The sequence below is a fragment of the Nicotiana tomentosiformis genome, chromosome 7 (assembly GCF_000390325.3).
Source record: "Nicotiana tomentosiformis chromosome 7, ASM39032v3, whole genome shotgun sequence".
NCBI lineage: Eukaryota > Viridiplantae > Streptophyta > Magnoliopsida > Solanales > Solanaceae > Nicotiana > Nicotiana tomentosiformis.
The window spans coordinates 6981042-6998265 of NC_090818.1; the positions used below are offsets into that span (position 1 = coordinate 6981042).

Here is a 17224-nt window from a genome sequence, read left to right on the forward strand (position 1 = left end):
CTTTTCATTAATCATAGTCAATTATTCCAACCGGGTTTTGACCCATTCATCATCCTCGATCTCGGCTTCAACAATGATCCAAAGAGAGTGAATCTCAACTTCTACATGAATTATGGCTTCAGTTCCATAAACCAATAAGTAGGATGTGGCCCTCACTGATGTGTGCCTGGTTGTGCGATAACCCAATAGTGCAAATGGCAACTTTTTGTGCCATTGTCTAGAACCCTGAATCATTTTCCTAGAGATATTCTTGATGTTCTTGTTTGCAGCTTCAACTGCGCCATTAGCTTTGGGCCAATAAGGGGTAGAATTACGATGTGTAATTTTAAATTGTTCGCATATCTCCCTCATCAAGTAGCTGTTCAGATTTGCAGCTTTATCTATAATGATAGTTTTAGGAATACCAAAACGACAAATAATGTTGTAATGCACGAATTCCACCACTACTTTCTTAGTGATGGCTTTGAAAGTGACTGATTCGACCCACTTTGTAAAATAATCAATGGCAACCAAAATAAATAGGTGCCCATTTGAAGCTTTTGGCTCGATTGGCCCAATAACATCTATGCCCCAAGCAACGAACGGCCAAGGTGCTGACATAGGATGTAGCTCTGAAGGTGGTGCATGAATCAGGTCATCGTGTATCTGACGCTGATGGCATTTCCGAATGAAACTGAAACAATCTTTTTCCATGGTCATCTAGTCATAACCCCCCCGGAGGATTTTCTTTGCAAGGACATACCCATTCATGTGAGGCCCACATACTCCCAAATGCACTTCATTCATGATCTTTTAAACTTCCCGGGAATCTACACACCTCAAAAGATTCAGATCTGGAGTTTTTTTGCATAGGACCTCTCCATTCAGAAAGAAACTGCTTGCAAGCCTTCCGATAGTTCTCTTTTGATCTCCACTTGCCTGCTCGGGATATTCTTTTGTTTTCAAAAACCTTTTGATATCATGATACCATGTCTGGACATATGGCTCCATTTCAATTGCGTTACAATAACCATGCCTCTTTTGAACTTGGATTTCCAGCGGGTCAATATGAACATTACCCGGGTATGGCAGCATTGAGGCCAAAGTAGCTAGTGCATCAGCTAGCTCATTCTGGAATTGAGGATAAACTTGAACTTGACGGACTTGAACAGTTTGCTGAAATCTTCCACATGTTGCCTGTAGAGTTTGATGTCTCGAGTTTCCCACTCACCTTGGGCTTGTCGAATGATTAAATCGGAATCCCCCATAATTAATAATTCCTCTACATCCAGGTCAAATGCCATGTTCATGCCCATGATGCAGGCTTCATACTCGGCAGTGTTGTTCGTACAGAAGAAATGGAGCTGGGTTGTGGCCGGATAGTGCTGACTGGTAGGCGAAATCAGAATTGCTCCAATCCTGACACCTTTTGCATTTACAGCTCCATCAAAGAACATTTTCCAAGCATTGTTGTTCTATGGAATTACTTCAATTGATTTCACTTCCTCATCTAGAAAATAAGTTCTTAGGGGTTGGTATTGATCATCGACCGGGTTCTCAGCTAGATGATCCGCCAAGGCTTGGGCTTTCATCATCATACAAGTGACATAGATAATGTCAAACTTGGTGAGCAGGATCTGCCATTTTGCTAACTTTCCAGTAGATATTGGCTTCTGGAATATGTACTTCAAAGACTGTCAGGTACAAGAACAAAGGTCTCCCTGGCTCGGGTGGAACCAAGACTGGTGGATTTGACAGATATTCTTTGATTTTATCAAAAGCTTCTTGACAATCATCTGTCCATTTGATCGTCGCGTCTTTCTTTAGCAACTTAAATATGGGCTCACAAGTGGTAGTAAGCTGAGCAATGAATCTGCTGATATAATTCAATCTCCCTAGTAGACTCATGAACTCTTTCTTGGTCTTCGGAGGTGGAAAATCCCGAATAGACTTTATCTTTGTTGGATCTAATTCAATACCCCTCTGACTGACTATAAACCCCAGAAGTTTCCCAGACGAAACTCCGAATGCACATTTAGCTGGGTTCAATTTCAAGTTATACCTACGCAGACGCTAAAAGAATTTCCCCAGATCTCGCACATGGCCTTTTTGCGTTCTGGATTTAATGATCACATCATCCACATAGACCTCAATTTCCTGGTGCATCATGTCATGGAAGATGGCAGTCATAGCTCTCATGTAGGTTGCCCCGGCATTTTGAAGACCAAATGGCATGACCCTGTAACAGTAAGTTCCCCAAGGTATGGTGAAAACAGTCTTTTCTGCATCTTCTTCATCCATCAGAACCTGGTGATACCCAGCATAACAATCCACGAAAGACTGTATCTCATATTTAGCACAGTTATCAACAAGAATGTGGATGTTTTGCAGCGGAAAGTTGTCCTTGGGACTTGCTTTGTTCAAATCCCGGTAATCAACACACACTCGGGTTCTTCCATATTTCTTCGGCACAAGAACCACATTAGCCAACCACGTGGTGTATCAGGCCACTAGAATCACACCAGCTTTCAGTTATTTGATGACTTCTTCCTTGATCTTATCACTGATGTCCGTTTTGAACTTTCTTTGCTATTGAACGGGTGGATAACCAGGATAGGTCGGCAACTTATGTACTACCAAATCAACGCTTAGCCCTGGCATATCATCATAGAACCATGCAAATACGTCTTTGAATTCAAACAAAAGTTGGATCAAGACATCTCTAGTTCTTTCATCAGCGTGAATGCTTATCATGGTTTCTCGGATCTTTTCTGAACTACCCAAATTAGTTGGCTCGAATTCATTTAAGTTTGGCTTAGGCTTATTCTCAAAATGTTCCAATTTCCGATTTATTTCTCTTAAAGCCTTATCTTCATCATATTTTGGTTCTTGATTCATTATTTCAAGGTTAGACAACATTTTAAGATCTGGGCATGAAGTCCGCAAGCATGTAATATTATTTAAGTCTGTATTATTAGAACTGAAAAGAAAAAAATAAGAAAATAACAAAATCAGAATAAAGAAAGAGAGACATCTATGGACGATGAAATATTGATTCCATTTCATTGAATTGAGGATATGAGGGTTTACATCAAAATTAAAAGACAATAAAGTAAAAATATTCGAGTTACACCCTGAAATAACTTGTAATGTAGAAGAGAGGGCAAGACTGGACTACCGGGACTCCCGTCTAACAGGGAATGGGGTAGCTTTCCAATTCTGGAGCTTGAAATCCGGCCCCATATACTGCACCTCGGCATTGCTCGTGCCTTCCCCTGGCTGGACCATGTGGGACTCATATAGCATTTGTTTCAAAGCTTCACAAATATCATCGATTTCTTCGGCCGTGAAGGCCTCTTCTTCTTATTCCATATATTTTTTGTTTGACAAATGATTGGGCGAGATGTGAAATGGGTTGGGACAGGACCCACCCTTTTTCTTTGCGCTTATCAGCCCATTTTCTCTAGGCCTTTGTAGCTCGAAAACCCACACCGAAAAACTTGTTACTGGCGATTGAAGTAATAGGCTCTGTGATTCCCTATAGAGATACCCCAAGCCCTTTTCTGGGCTTGTACCCATGTTTACTTATTAGGGTGGCGACCATGACCGAAGCATTAGACAAGCAAGGTTGAGGTAATGGGGTCCCTTCTTCACACTGGTCGGCGACCATAATTTCGAAGGCTTGGTATAAAATATGCTCGCTGCCTTCCCTAGCTTCAAGACACAGGACTGAAGGGTCCCGGTAGATAGATTGCTCGTCCTCTCCATAGACAACAATTTTGGCACATTCATCGTAGCCTTCCTTTGCTCGAATTTCTTGGTAGTGTTCAAGATGAGCTGTTCTTTTCTCGGGGCCATAGGAACATAGAGAATAACGTTTTTAGCAGGCGCTGCCCCAGTTTTTGTTTTTCTACAGCTTGAGAAATCGGAGTGATTTTCTTCTCGGTTTTGGATTGTTTTACCGTCGCTTTGGGTCCTGCCTCTAAATCGGCGATGGCAATGATGGCCTTCAATGCTGGATCAAACTCCTCGTCATCACAAATCATTCCAATGTCCGGCCCATTATTTTGAGCCGGTAATGAATTGTTAGTCACATTACGGATCTCTTCGTCTCTTAGCACAATTGTTTTTTCTTCTATCAAGCTTTCAACTGCCCTTTTGAGGGTCCAACAGTCTTTTGTATCATGGCCTTCTACTCCTGAATGGTATGAAAATATTGTTCCGACCCTGTATGATGGGGATCCCCGCGTCACATAGGTCCCGTTTAGCATATACAATCTTGGCACATTCACCGTAGCCTTCCTTTGCTCGAATTTCTTGGGAGTGTTCAAGATGAGTTGTTCTTTCTCGGGGCCTTAGGAACATAGAGAATGACGATTTTAGCAGGTGCTGCCCCAGTCTTTGTTTCTATATCTTGAGGAACCGGAGTGATTTTCTTCTCAGTTTTGGCCTGTTTTACCGCCGCTTTGGTCTTGCCTTTGAATCGGCGACGGCAATGATGGCCTTCAATGCTAGATCAAACTCCTCGTCATCACAAATCATTCCAATGATCGGCCCATTATTGTGAGCCGGTAATGAATTTTTACTCATATTAGGGATCTCTTCGTCCCATAGCACAATTTTGTTTTCTTCTATCAAGCTTTCAACCGCCGTTTTGAGGGTCCAACAGTCTTTTATATCATGGCCTTCTACTCCAGAATGGTAAGCACATATGGTTCCGACCCTATATGATAGGGACTCTGGATTCTGACGGTTGGGAGGCATAGCTTGCAATAAACCCAGTTGGATTAACTTTGAAGCAGACTAGAATAAGATTCACCAATAGGGGTGAAATTGGTTCTCCTGGGGGGCTCACGAGGGCGTGGGTTATTTTGGTGTGCATTTTGTGATGGGTGCGGATTATATGGAGCTTGGTAGAGATGGTTATTTCTGGGAGGTGGAGCTCGGGCTTGGTTGTAGTGTTGTTATGGTCGTGCATAAGGTTGGGCATTCATCACTACATAATGAGGTGGTGCCATGGCATAAACTGCATCTTGATGTGGGTAATAGTGTTGCAGGGTTCTTGGTGGCATGTAAGAGTGGTCAAATGATCGGTGAGACCCTCTTGAACCTGAAGCCATCATGGCTCCCTCCTCCCTCTTTTTACGATTAGCCAAACCCCCTGAATAGTTTTAGATGGCTAGGGAGGTGGCTTTCAAGGCAGCTTGACTCAATATTCCGCCAGTTTTCAGACCGTTCTCTACCATTTCCCCGATTTTGATTGCCTCATCAAATGATTTACCCATAGCGGACATCATATTTTGAAAATAATCAGCCTCTTGGGCCTGCAAGAAGACTGTAACCATTTCTGCTTTGTCCATGGGCAGTTTTTCTCTGGCAGCCTGCTCGCGCCATTTGATAGCATACTCGCGAAAACTTTCCGCAGTTTTCTTTTTCAAGTTAGACAGGGAATTTCTGTCTGGAGCTATGCCGACGTTGTACTGGAATTGTATGATACAATCTCGGGCTAAATCATCCCATATGTTCCAGTGGGATATTTCCTGATCCATATACCATTCCGAGGCAATTCCTGTCATGCTTTCTCCGAATAGGACATCAACAACTCTTCTTTCCCACCAGCTCCTCACAGCTAATTGCAGTATCTTTTTAGATGAGCAATTGGATCTCCATGCCCATCATACTTCTCGAACTTTGGCATTTTGAAGCCGGCAGGTAGATGAATATTTGGGAATATGCACAAATCTGAATAGGAAACACTTTTTTGGCCACTCACACCTTGCATGTTTTTCAAGCTTTGTTCCAAGCTTCTCATCTTCCGAGTCATTTCTTCATACTCGGGGTTCCTAACTGCTCTTTCTTGTCCAATTGGGGACTCATACTATGGTTGTTGAGCGTATGAGTTTGGAGTAACATGAGTTATGTCCGGCTAAAATTGTGGGCCCTGAAAGGTGAATGTTGAGGCTCAAAGCATGGCCTGGGCATGGTTGGTTGTTCCATGTGAAGACCGGTGGTGCATAGAACAACGTCGACGGTGCTCCAGAGAACGGTGCCTAGGGACGGACCACAGAAGGCATACCGATGAAGCTGGATGATGTATAAGGGTGCCCAAATGGGAAAAATGGGTTAGTCATGGGGATGTTGGTGGTTCCAACTGTCCTTGGGACCAGCTTGGGGAACTCGGGAATTGCACTTGGCAGCTCCCTACCATTGGACCATGCGTCCCACATTTCCAATATGCAGAGATGCAGCATCTTGTTTTCTTCGGCAGTTGCCAACTCGGGTTATGAAATAGCAAGCTCAGGGCTATCCTTAGTGTTAACAAAGCGGAGATTTCTTTCTGAAGCCATTGGGACTTTTCCTTTGGATCTGGAAGTAATGATGTATTGCCAGTTTCACCACAAACCAACCACCTTAAGCTTACTTTATAAGAGGTAACAAACGTGTTAGGGTTAAGCATTTAACAGATATGAATAACACGTAAATATGTTATGCTCCTAAGATTATTACCTTCTCTAACATGCTTTTGGAAGGCTTTTATGTTTCATTCCGTCTTATAAGCTTACTGCTTATTGACGTTCTTATTTCCTTCTCTCTTTTTTGTTCTTTCTTTCACTTGCCTCATTTCGATCCCTCATTCTAGAGCCATTGAAAAATATTTGATCGAACCTTTTGGGGGTTGCCTACGTATCATGTTGCCGCATGAATCAGATCATTACGTAGTTCAAGGGGAAATAATAACAATTTTGATGATTTTTTATTTTTATTTTATTTTTTATAAAACAAAATAGAATATTTTTCATTCATTTTCAATCAATTTCTTTTGGTTTTTAAATACAATGAGAGAAAAGGAAAATATATAGAAACTAACTCAATTGACTCTAAAGACATAAATATGACTAGAATAAAACAAACTTTGATAGGAACAAAAGCCTCCAAATATAAAATTAAAAATGCGACAAATGAAAATGAAACTAAAAACTAATTGACTGCACTAAAACTTTAATTTTCAATGGCCTTCTTGCTTAAACTGATATCATCAAGGGTCTGCATCCTTTGGCCTCCACTCTCCCCCCAAAGTCTCGTACAAATTCTGAAACACCGTCGGCAACTATGGAACGAGGGCACGTGCCTGTTGACCAATTTTCTCATTGTTTAGATGACGATGATCATTATGAATATATGTTGCTTTCTCTGCCAATTGAAGTACTTGCTCTCTGGCTTGCCCCATATTCACATGACAATTCTGCAACCACATTTGGGTAGTGTTGAAGGCGTGCCCCATCTGAGCCTTACGTCCTTCGTATTCTTCAATATGACGGTTTAGTATACCTCTCTCAATCATCCACTAACACCGTTTTGCCTCAAAGTCTGCATGTTGACGACCCCTCTTCTACCTTTTTATTTCTTCCAATTGTGCAAGAAGCTGACCCTTTGAGCGTATCCAATGGGCCCTTTCTCTTTCAAATTGCTCTCTCTGCTGATCAAACTCCAATTGTTGTTGGTGTGCATCCTCTTAAATGATACTCAAGTCTTCTTGCAGCTTATACATTTCAGCATTTTTATTCGCCTCAACTCTTCTGACTAAACCAATCGTGCTTGCCATTTCTTTTTCTAAGCGGGCCGCCTCATTCTTAGCATGCTTTAGATCTTTATCCATGACCCTTAAGGCATATTGATAGTCTTTCTCAATATTTAAACGAATCTAAGCGACTCCGGCTTGCTACTGGGCTTGTTGTTTGGCTATGGTCATCCGAGCATGCTCCAATTCCTCTTTTAGCCTTTCTATAGTTCTTTGATCATTTCTCCTCCTGTTGGACCCCTCAGGCCTATCTCTAAATGCTGAAGGGTCATGAAACCTGGTAATATATTCAGGGATCACCTCTCCACGATCTCGGTCTTCTACTATCTCATTCAACTCCGAGACCTTACTTGCATACCTAATTTTCATAATTTTTTCTTCGGCATTAGGCTGATCTTTACCAAAATCATGACAGAACTTGCTCATATCTCGTGTTGGTGGCACTTCCTGTAGTCGTGCAAATTGGCGTATTACCTGAAGTAGAGCATAGGGCTGAACACCATCCAATCCTATGAGTACCAAATAAGAATGGTATGCAGACTCACAAATGACCTATTTAGAGGAAAACCAATCGTAGTTCCAAGTGATCCATTTGGCGATTAGAGTAAGAAGTAGTTCTTTCCAGGTGCCAGTCCCTTCTAGTAAGTCACATTCGTCAAATCTTTTCTGGTGATCATAAGTATGATTGGGCCAGAGCTCACTAAAATCAATGATCGTAGGATAACGATAAAAATGCTCCAAAAACCATATCTGTAACAAAATGTTGCAACTATCAAAGTTTCACGTGCCCAATTTACATCTAGCTAAAGTACGAAAAATGCAAGAAAGAATCATAGGTACCAAAGTATAATCATCCTCTTCTGAGGTCAGAGCCTCAACTACACCTGCCAAGCAAATGTCAATGCGTCCTTCCCTTTCCGGGAAAACTACATGCCCCAAAACAATAACCATAAATGCAAACCTTCTGTGTACCTTCCATGTTTCCTTATCTTCCTTTGATTTTAATTTTCCCATAGTCCTTTCGAAATTGCATTCTAGGCCATACAAGTGAAATAAAAATCCCAACTTAACCCGCTTGCCTCCTAAACCTTCATATTATCCGTAATTTATGTTCAAGAGCTTCAGAAACCTACCCTCATTCACATTGTTTGGCACTATGGGCCTTTGGCGGCGAAGATTGCGGCCCTACCCCTGGAAATGGGCGATTTCCTCCAAGGTCGGAGTCATTTCACAGTCGGTAAAATGGAACACATTATTTTCAGAATCTTAGTGCGGAATCAAAGCTTCGATCACATCCCTCCTAGGCTTGATCGTAATCATGTGAACCAAATGTCCCAAGTACTTATTTATCTAGTTTCGCTCATATTCCTTAAAGTCTCTCCACCAATCCCACAACAACTGTTGTATCTGATCGACAATCAGAAAATCTAGTATCCCTTCTAATCTGGGCCTCTTTTCAAACTTACCTCTTTCCCCACTCATGGTGTACCTGTTTACCCAGACACGGGGTTAGGCTTTGATCAAATATATTATTGACACACAAAAATTCTGATTTTTCGGGTTTTGACTCTATAAAAAAAAAAGCCAAACTGTGGGACTAAAAAAAGGTTAAATTAGCAAAATAATCATGAGATAAAAAATATAAAAGGCTCGAAATCACTATTTTTCGTAAAAATAAGTGAACACATAAAAATAAATAAATAAATAAATAAAAGAAACTTGCCTCTTTTGTTAAAACGACCATTTTGCATTTCCGAGGAAGGTTTCAAGGCTATTTCGACAAAAGAAGCGGATGCAAGGGCAAAACTGGTCAAAAGAGATAAAACTAACAAAGCGACTATATTATTGTTATTATTATTATTTAAAAAGAATTCATAGATACTTTTTTTAATGTTTTTAAAAAAAAATAAAAAAACAAAATGTGGTTGAATCCGATGAAGGTTGCCTATGTATCTCACATCCGATGAGAATCAAACCCGCGTAGTTTGGTTAAATAAATAAAAAAATATTTTGAAAATTGTGATTTTACACATTAGAACCCTTCAAAACCTTTTTTTAAAAAAACAAAAATGGGAACCTTATGAAAATGTGGAGGAAATTTTATCTTACTCTCTCCTCTGTTCAATCAATCTATCCTAAAGTCGGTCAACATTTGAGTAAACTCTACCAAGTAATGTTACATATAGCTCAGAAAAATGAACATGCTGGTGTAACGACCCGGCCGGTCGTTTTAAGAGTTATAGCCCCGATCCCCTGTTTACTGCTTTCCCCGTATCTCTTTTTGCTTATGTGACTTGCTGGGAGGCTTTGGTTGTGTTTTCGGAGTATTTTGGGATACTTAGTCCCTAAACGGAAGCTTAAGTCTTAGAATTTTTGACTATAGTTGGAATTGTGTGAAGACGACTCCAGAATATAGTTTCGTCTGTTCAGTTAGCTCCGTTGGGTGATTTTGGACTTAGGAGCATGTCCGGACTGCGAATTGGAGGTCCGTAGCTGATTTAGGCTTGAATTGGCGAAAGTTAATTTTTTAGAGATTTTGATCGGTAGTGGACTTTTTGATATCGGGGTCGGATTCTGATTCCGGAAGTTGGAGTAGGTCCGTAAGGCTGAATATGACTTGTGTACAAAATTTGAGGTCAATCGGACGTGATTTGATAGATTTTGGCATCGGTTGTAGAAGTTTGAAGTTTCAAAGTTCATTAAGTTTGAATTGGAGAGTGATTCGTGTTTTTAGCGTTGTTTGATGTGATTTGAGGGCTCGACTAAGTTCGTATGGTGTTTTAGGACTTTTTGGTATGTTTGGTTGAGGTCCGGGGGGCTTCGGATGTGTTTCGGATGCTTAACGGATTGAATTTGGACTTATGCAAATTGCTGAAGTTTTCTGGTTTCTGGTGTTTTCGCACCTGCGGTCTCCCCACCGCAGATGCGGACTCGTACGTACAGAAGGAGGAGCGCAGATGCGGATTTGGGCAGCCCATGCTGGGCTTGCAAGTGCAAAGAAAATGCCGCATCTGCGATGCCCGCAGATGCGCTAGAGGAACCGCAGGCGCGAGGGAAGACCGTAGAAGCGGACCGTTGTCCGCAGGTGCGCCCACCTGATCGCAGAAGCGGTCTCAGCCACATTAATCCATTTCTGAACCTGTGATGGAATTTTCGCATGTGTGGCATCGCAGGTGCGAGATCGCTACGTTCCTTGAACAATGCACTGGAAAGTAAAGGAAAATATTTGGCAGAAAAGCGCGTTTATGCGGTCCATTATGCAACCGCATAATCACTCTGCGGGCCGCATAATGGCCGCAGAAGTGAGGCAGTAGAGGGTTAGTCTGAGAGCAATTATGCGGACGACTATGCGTCCGTATAACTGTTCTTCGATGCATTATGCGACCGCATAACAGTTATGCAGACCGCATAGTGATCGCAGACACAGACAGATTTTTTCATCATTTTGGACACCAATTATGCGACCGATATGTGGTGCGACCGCGGAACCTGTTCCGGAACTCTATTTTGGGGTTTTAAAATCCGACCCTACTTCGTTAAATACACGCTTGGGGCCATTTTTGAGGAAATATTGGATGTTTTAGAGAGAAGGGAGAGTGTTTTAGAGAGAGAGGAAACCCTAGGCTAATTATTCATCAAGTCTTGCTCAAATCTTGGAAGATTAACAAGGAAAACCCACAAGTTCTTCATCTAAGAGGCAAGGTTCCATACCCTAGATTTCAATTTTAAATTTGGGTAGAAGATAGTTGATTAGGAGTATGATTCTTGGGTATGAGAGTATTATCTATACTAGCATGTACCAATAAGATTTGTGGGAAGATTGTTGAGCTTAAATAAGTAAGGATTGGGTTGTGTAGTGAAGGAAATCTTGTAAAAGAACCTTGTGGTTAAATTTGCACACCAAGTGTTTGATAAAATGCTCAAATGAGTTGAGACCATGAATATCTTCCTATTTATGGTTCAATTTTGTTATGTCTCAAAATAGATTGGGATTGCTATAATTTCTGGAACGTTGTAGTAATTTAAAGAAAGCTCAATTGAGGTATGTTGGCTAAACTTTTTCTCTTGGAATCGAACTCCATAATATTCCCGTGAAGTATGGGTTGCGTATTTAAAATGTTGTGGATTTGAATCGTATTTCAAATGAAAGATAGTATGCCAAATTGTGTGAGAAAATATCAATATTCTTAAGACTCTTAATTGCTCATATGTGTACTTAAAGTCTTGACTGGAAATGTATTATTGTTGATAAGCTATAAAGATGGTTGGAAGTGAAATTAGTGAATTGGGGATATAAAGTATGGCCAATGTGCCAATAGTGAAAGTTATACTTGTGGCCAATGGTGCCAAGGAAATGAAATAATGTGAGAAAGATTGTGAAATGAGCTTTGACTCAACTATTCCAAAATTATTGACTTCGATAATATAATTGGCTAAAAGCTTATGAACTCAAGTGATGCCCATGTGTGGCTATTTTAGTTAATGTTATGCTTTATAAGTATTTTTCAATGTGTTTTGCGTTCTTACATATTCGTGAGTAGAAATTGTGTATGATTTTAACTTGTGCTTCGATTGCCAATCATTTTACTCCATTTATTGGAAAAAAATCTGTTGTGTTTAAAACCTTCATTACTAATGAACTTAAAGTTGTGATTTCCGGAATATTCTACTTGTTGATAATTATGATGATGATCTATGAAAAGGGAAGAAATTAAAGTGTGGAATATGGAATACGTCCATTGCGCCATGAATAAAGAATCATATGTATGGCCAAGAGAGCCAATGAAATAATAATGTTGTAAGTGGTTAAAAGTACGGATTAAGTGATATGTGGTGTGAAAGGTTATGAGATGTACGTATTTATTCTTTTGTTTCCAATGTGTTATGAAACCCTATGGACGGTCTATGAAATGCATAGGTACATTGTGATATGAAATCCTGTGGACGGTCTATGAAACGCATAGGTATATTGTGTTATGAAATCCTGTGGACGGTCTATGAAATGCATAGGTACATTGTGATATGAAATCCTGTGGACGATCTATGAAACGCATAGGTATATTGTGTTATGAAATCCTGTGGACGGTCTATGAAATGCATAGGTACATTGTGATATGAAATCTTGTGGACGGTCTATGAAACGCATAGGTACATTGTATATAAGAAGTATAAGTGTATAATATGATATATGAACACTAAGGACGGTCTAATAAGACACATTATTAATGCAGACAATAGATGCCCCTTTTCGTTGTCCTTTTTTTACAGGTTGTTTCAATTACATTATATTATGTGTTCCAAGTATAGATCATATGGGATTCTATTTTGAAAGAGGATTTCTAGCTATACATACTAGTACTATTCGACAGTACTAATGTCCCTTTTGCCAGGGGTGCTGCATCTTTAATGGATGCAGGTGGTTCTATAGCAGTGGCATTGATCAGTGATAGTTGTACACTCTTCTCAGCTGATTTGGTGAGCCCCATTTCATTTCGGGGTCATGTATCTTTTGTTTCTCATGTAATTTGTGGTTAAGGTATAGCCGGGGCCTTGTTGCCGGCATTATCATTGTACTCTTCTTTATCTATAGAGGCTCTGTAGACATAGTGTGGGTTATTTATTGGTGCTGGGAAAGACAACTATGTTATATTGTGGTTGTATTACTTGTCTCATTTGAGACTTTAAAACGATGAAAACTATTGGTAATGAACTGGTATTGTAGACATGATCACGTTTTGTCTAATTAATGAAAATATATATTACCTCCATTCGTGGATAAGTTTGGGTAGAATGAAATCTAATAGGCTTGCTCGGTTGGGTTCACTCGGTTGAGCACCGGTCGTGCTCCTCGGTTTTGGGGCGTGACAAGAAGTTAGAGATTCCGGAGCGAAAATGGGAGTGGATCACTATGGATTTCATGGTTGGACTTCCACGGACCTAGCGGAAGTTTGATGCAGTTTGGGTGATTGTGGATAGGCTGACCAAGTCAACTCATTTCCTTCCTGTGATGACTACCTATTCTTCGGAGCAGCTGGCTCGAATTTATATCCGCGAGATTGTCAAGCTTCATGGCGTACCTGTATCTATCATCTCTGGCCGGGGTACGCAGTTTATATCACGGTTCTTGAGGGCCGTACAGCATGAGTTGGGTATCGAGTGGAGCTGAGCACAACATTTCATCCTCAGAAGGGCGGACCATCCGAACGCACTATTCAGATATTATAGGATATGCTCCGTTCGTGTGTGATGGAGTTTGGAGGTTTGTGGGATCAGTTCTTGCCACTTGCGGAGTTTTCCTACAACAACAGTTATCAGTTAAGAATCCAGATTGCACCGTATGAGGCTCTGTATGGTAGGCGGTGTCGGTCTCTAGTGGGTTGGTTCGAGCCGGGCGAGGCTAGATTATTGGGTACAGACTTGGTTCAGGATGCCTTAGATAAGGTGAAGGTGATTCAGGATCGACTTCGCACAGCCAAGTCCAGACAGAAGAGTTATGCGTATCGGAAGGTTCACGATATTGAATTCATGGTTGGAGAGCGGGTCTTGCTCTGGGTTTCGCCTATGAAGGGCGTTATGTGGTTCGGGAAGAAAGGCAAGTTGATCCCAAGGTTCATTGGTCCCTTTGATGTGTTGCGGCGTGTTGGGGAGGTTTCTTATGAGCTTGCCTTACCTCCCAGTCTAGAGGAGTTCATCCGGTATTCTATGTTTCTATGCTCCGGAAGTATCACGGTGATCCGTCTCACGTGCTGGATTTCAGCTGAGTCCAGTTGGACAAGGATCTATCTTATGTTGAGGAGCCAGTGGCTATTTTGGACAGGCAGGTTCGAAAGCTGAGCTCAAAGAACATTGCTTCCGTAAAGGTTCAGTGGGGGGGTCAGCCGGTCGAGGAGGCGACTTGGGAGACCGAGCATGATATGCGTAGCTGTTATCCTCATCTTTTCACCACTTCAGGTATCTCTCTATACTCGTTCAAGGACGAATGATTATTTTAAGAGGGGGAGGATGTAATGACCCGGCCAATCGTTTTGAAAGTTATAGCCTCAATCCCCTGTTTACTACTTTCCCCGTGTCTCTTTCTGCTTATGTGACTTGCGCGGAGGCTTTGGTTGTGTTTTCGGAGTGTTTTGGGACACTTAGTCCCTAAACGGAAGCTTAAGTCTTAGAATATTTTACTGTAGTTGGAACTGTGTGAAGACGACTCCAAAATAGAGTTTCGTCGGTTCAGTTAGCTCCGTTGGGTAATTCTGGACTTAGGAACGTGTCCGGACTGTGAACTGGAGGTTCGTAGCTGATTTAGGCTTGAATTGGCGAAAGTCAATTTTTTGGAGATTTTGACCGGTAGTGGACTTTTTGATATCGGGGTCGGATTCCAATTCCAGAAGTTGGAATAGGTCCTTAAGGCTGAATATGACTTGTGTTCAAAATTTGAGGTCAATCGAACGTGATTTGATAGGTTTTGGCATCGGTTGTAAAAGTTTGAAGTTTCAAAGTTCATTATGTTTAAATTGGAGGGTGCTTCGTGTTTTTAGCATTGTTGGATATGATTTGAGGGATCGACTAAGTTCGTATGGTGTTTTAGGACTTGTTGATATATTTGTTTGAGGTACCGGGGGCTTCGGGTGTGTTTTGGATGCTTAACGGATTGAATTTGGACTTATGCAAATTGCTGAAGTTTTCTGGTTTATGTTGTTTTTGCACTTACAGTGGGGAGACCGCAGGTGCGGACTCACATGTTCGGAAGGAGGAGCGTAGATGCGGATTTGGGTGGCCCAGGCTGGGTTTGCAAGTGCGAGGAAAATGTCGCATCTGCTATGCCCGCAGATGCGCTAGAGGAACCGCAGGCACAAGGGAAGACCGCAGAAGCGGACCATTGTCCGCAGGTGCGACCACCTGATCGCAGAAGCTTTCCCAACCACCTTAATCTATTTCCAAACCTGCGGTGGAATTTTCGCATGTGTGGCATCGCAGGTGTGACTAGAGGTCGCAGGTGCGAGATCGCTGGGCAGAAAAGGGAAAATTTCGAGGGTTTGATCTCATTTTCATTTTGGGTCTTTGAAAGCTCAGATTGAGGCGATAATTCAAGGGTTTTTCAGAGAAAGCTATTGGTTAACGATCCCCAACTCATTTATGGTCATATTCCATTAACCTATAGTTGATTTTATCATTTAATTAAGGAATTTGGTTGAGAAATTTGGGGAAAATGGGAGAAGTTCTTCAACTAAGTTCTTGAGTTTTGATTGGGACTTTGATATTGGATTTTTATAATTTTGGTACGAGTGAACTCGTGAGTGAATGAGTGTTCATATTTTGTGACTTTCACCCGATTCCAAGACGTGGGCTCGGGTCGACTTTTTGGGGCGATTTTTTAATTTCTTGCTTTAGCTTTGATTTTAATAATTAGATTAGTTTCTTATAGTTGTATTTATGGTATGTAATTGATTTTGGCTAGATTTGGGCCATTCGGAGTCAGATATTCGTGGAAAAAGCATTGTTACCAATTGATTGAGCTTGGTTCGAGGTAAGTGGCTTGCCTAACCTTGTGTGGGGGAAATTCCCTTAGGATTTGGTACTGTTGTGATATGTGAGCATCGTGTACGTGAGGTGACTAGTACGTACATGGGCTATTTGTTGCAAAACTCGATTTATTTTACTTAGTAGTAACCTGTGTTTCCTTTAATTTGAGTTATACCGTTTAAATGAGTATTAGTCTATTTTCATTCTTAATTGAGTTGTTCCAATATGTGTAGTTATCCTGTTTAGTCTAATATCGCATGTCTACGTGATTTAACTGCTTATTTGATCTTTTTGAAGCATGTCTAGTTGATTTCCTATTTTTTTTCCTTGTTCTTTATCAGTATAACTGTAGAAATCTTTTTGTTAACTGTTGTATTTAACGGTTTGAGCAACATATTTACTTTTGAGATTACGAGGCGGAACCTCGGTAGTTCTCCCTGCATATTTACTTTTGAGACTACGAGGCGTTACCTCGAGAGTTCTCCCTGCATATTTACTTTTGAGACTACGAGGTGGTACCTCAGGAGTTCTCCCTGCATATTTACTTTTGAGACTACGAGGCGGTACCTCGGGAGTTCTCCCTGCACATTTACTTTTGAGACTACGAGGCGGTACCTTGGGAGATCTCTGTGCTTATTTACTTTGGGACTACGAGACGGTATCTCGGAAGATCCCTTGATGTTTACCCCTGTGTTGTACTGCTATTTTTGCTACGTTTTCCTTTTGTTAAAATTCCAGTCTCTTAATATACTGTTATATTTCCCTGTTTTATTTATTATATACCAGTGGGCCTGACCTGACCTCGTCACTACTTGACTGAGGTTAGTCTTGGCTCTTACTGGTACTATTGTGGTGTACTCATGCTACTCTTCTGTACATGTTTTGTGTGCAGATCTAGGTGCTTCCTATCAGCCCCGCTACAAGCTGAGAGTGCTTGTTGATGTACGGAGACTTCAAGATACATCTGCCGCGTCCGTAGACCTCAGAGTCCCCCTCTATTCTCTCATATGTTATTTACCTTCTGTACTTCTTCTATTAGACTCTGGTGTATAGAAATACTAGTTTCCTTCTGTAGCTTGTGACTTATGATATTCCGGGTTTTAAAAATACTGTGTATTACTAGAGTGTTGGTTATTGTAAATACCGAGCGGC

General features: G+C 41.2%; 1 protein-coding gene across 1 annotated transcript; it reads right to left on the reverse strand.

Moving 5' to 3' along the window:
• Window positions 1–792: 792 nt before the first annotated feature.
• LOC138895213 (uncharacterized) lies at window positions 793–1436 on the reverse strand. Its single transcript, XM_070179879.1, has 2 exons — window positions 1211–1436; window positions 793–1127 (listed from the first exon to the last, which is right to left on the reverse strand). The coding sequence occupies exons 1-2, from the start codon at window positions 1434–1436 to the stop codon at window positions 793–795; spliced, it is 561 nt and encodes a 186-aa protein (XP_070035980.1).
• Between the last annotated feature and the right edge of the window lie 15788 nt (window positions 1437–17224).

Coding starts and splice junctions, on each gene's coding strand:
- LOC138895213 (XM_070179879.1), bottom strand. CDS start 1,436: ATGTTCTTTGATGGAGCTGTAAATGCAAAAGGTGTCAGGATTGGAGCA. Junction 1,128..1,210: donor AATCATTCGACAAGCCCAAG/GTGAGTGGGAAA, acceptor GTCAAGTTCAAG/TTTATCCTCAATTCCAGAAT.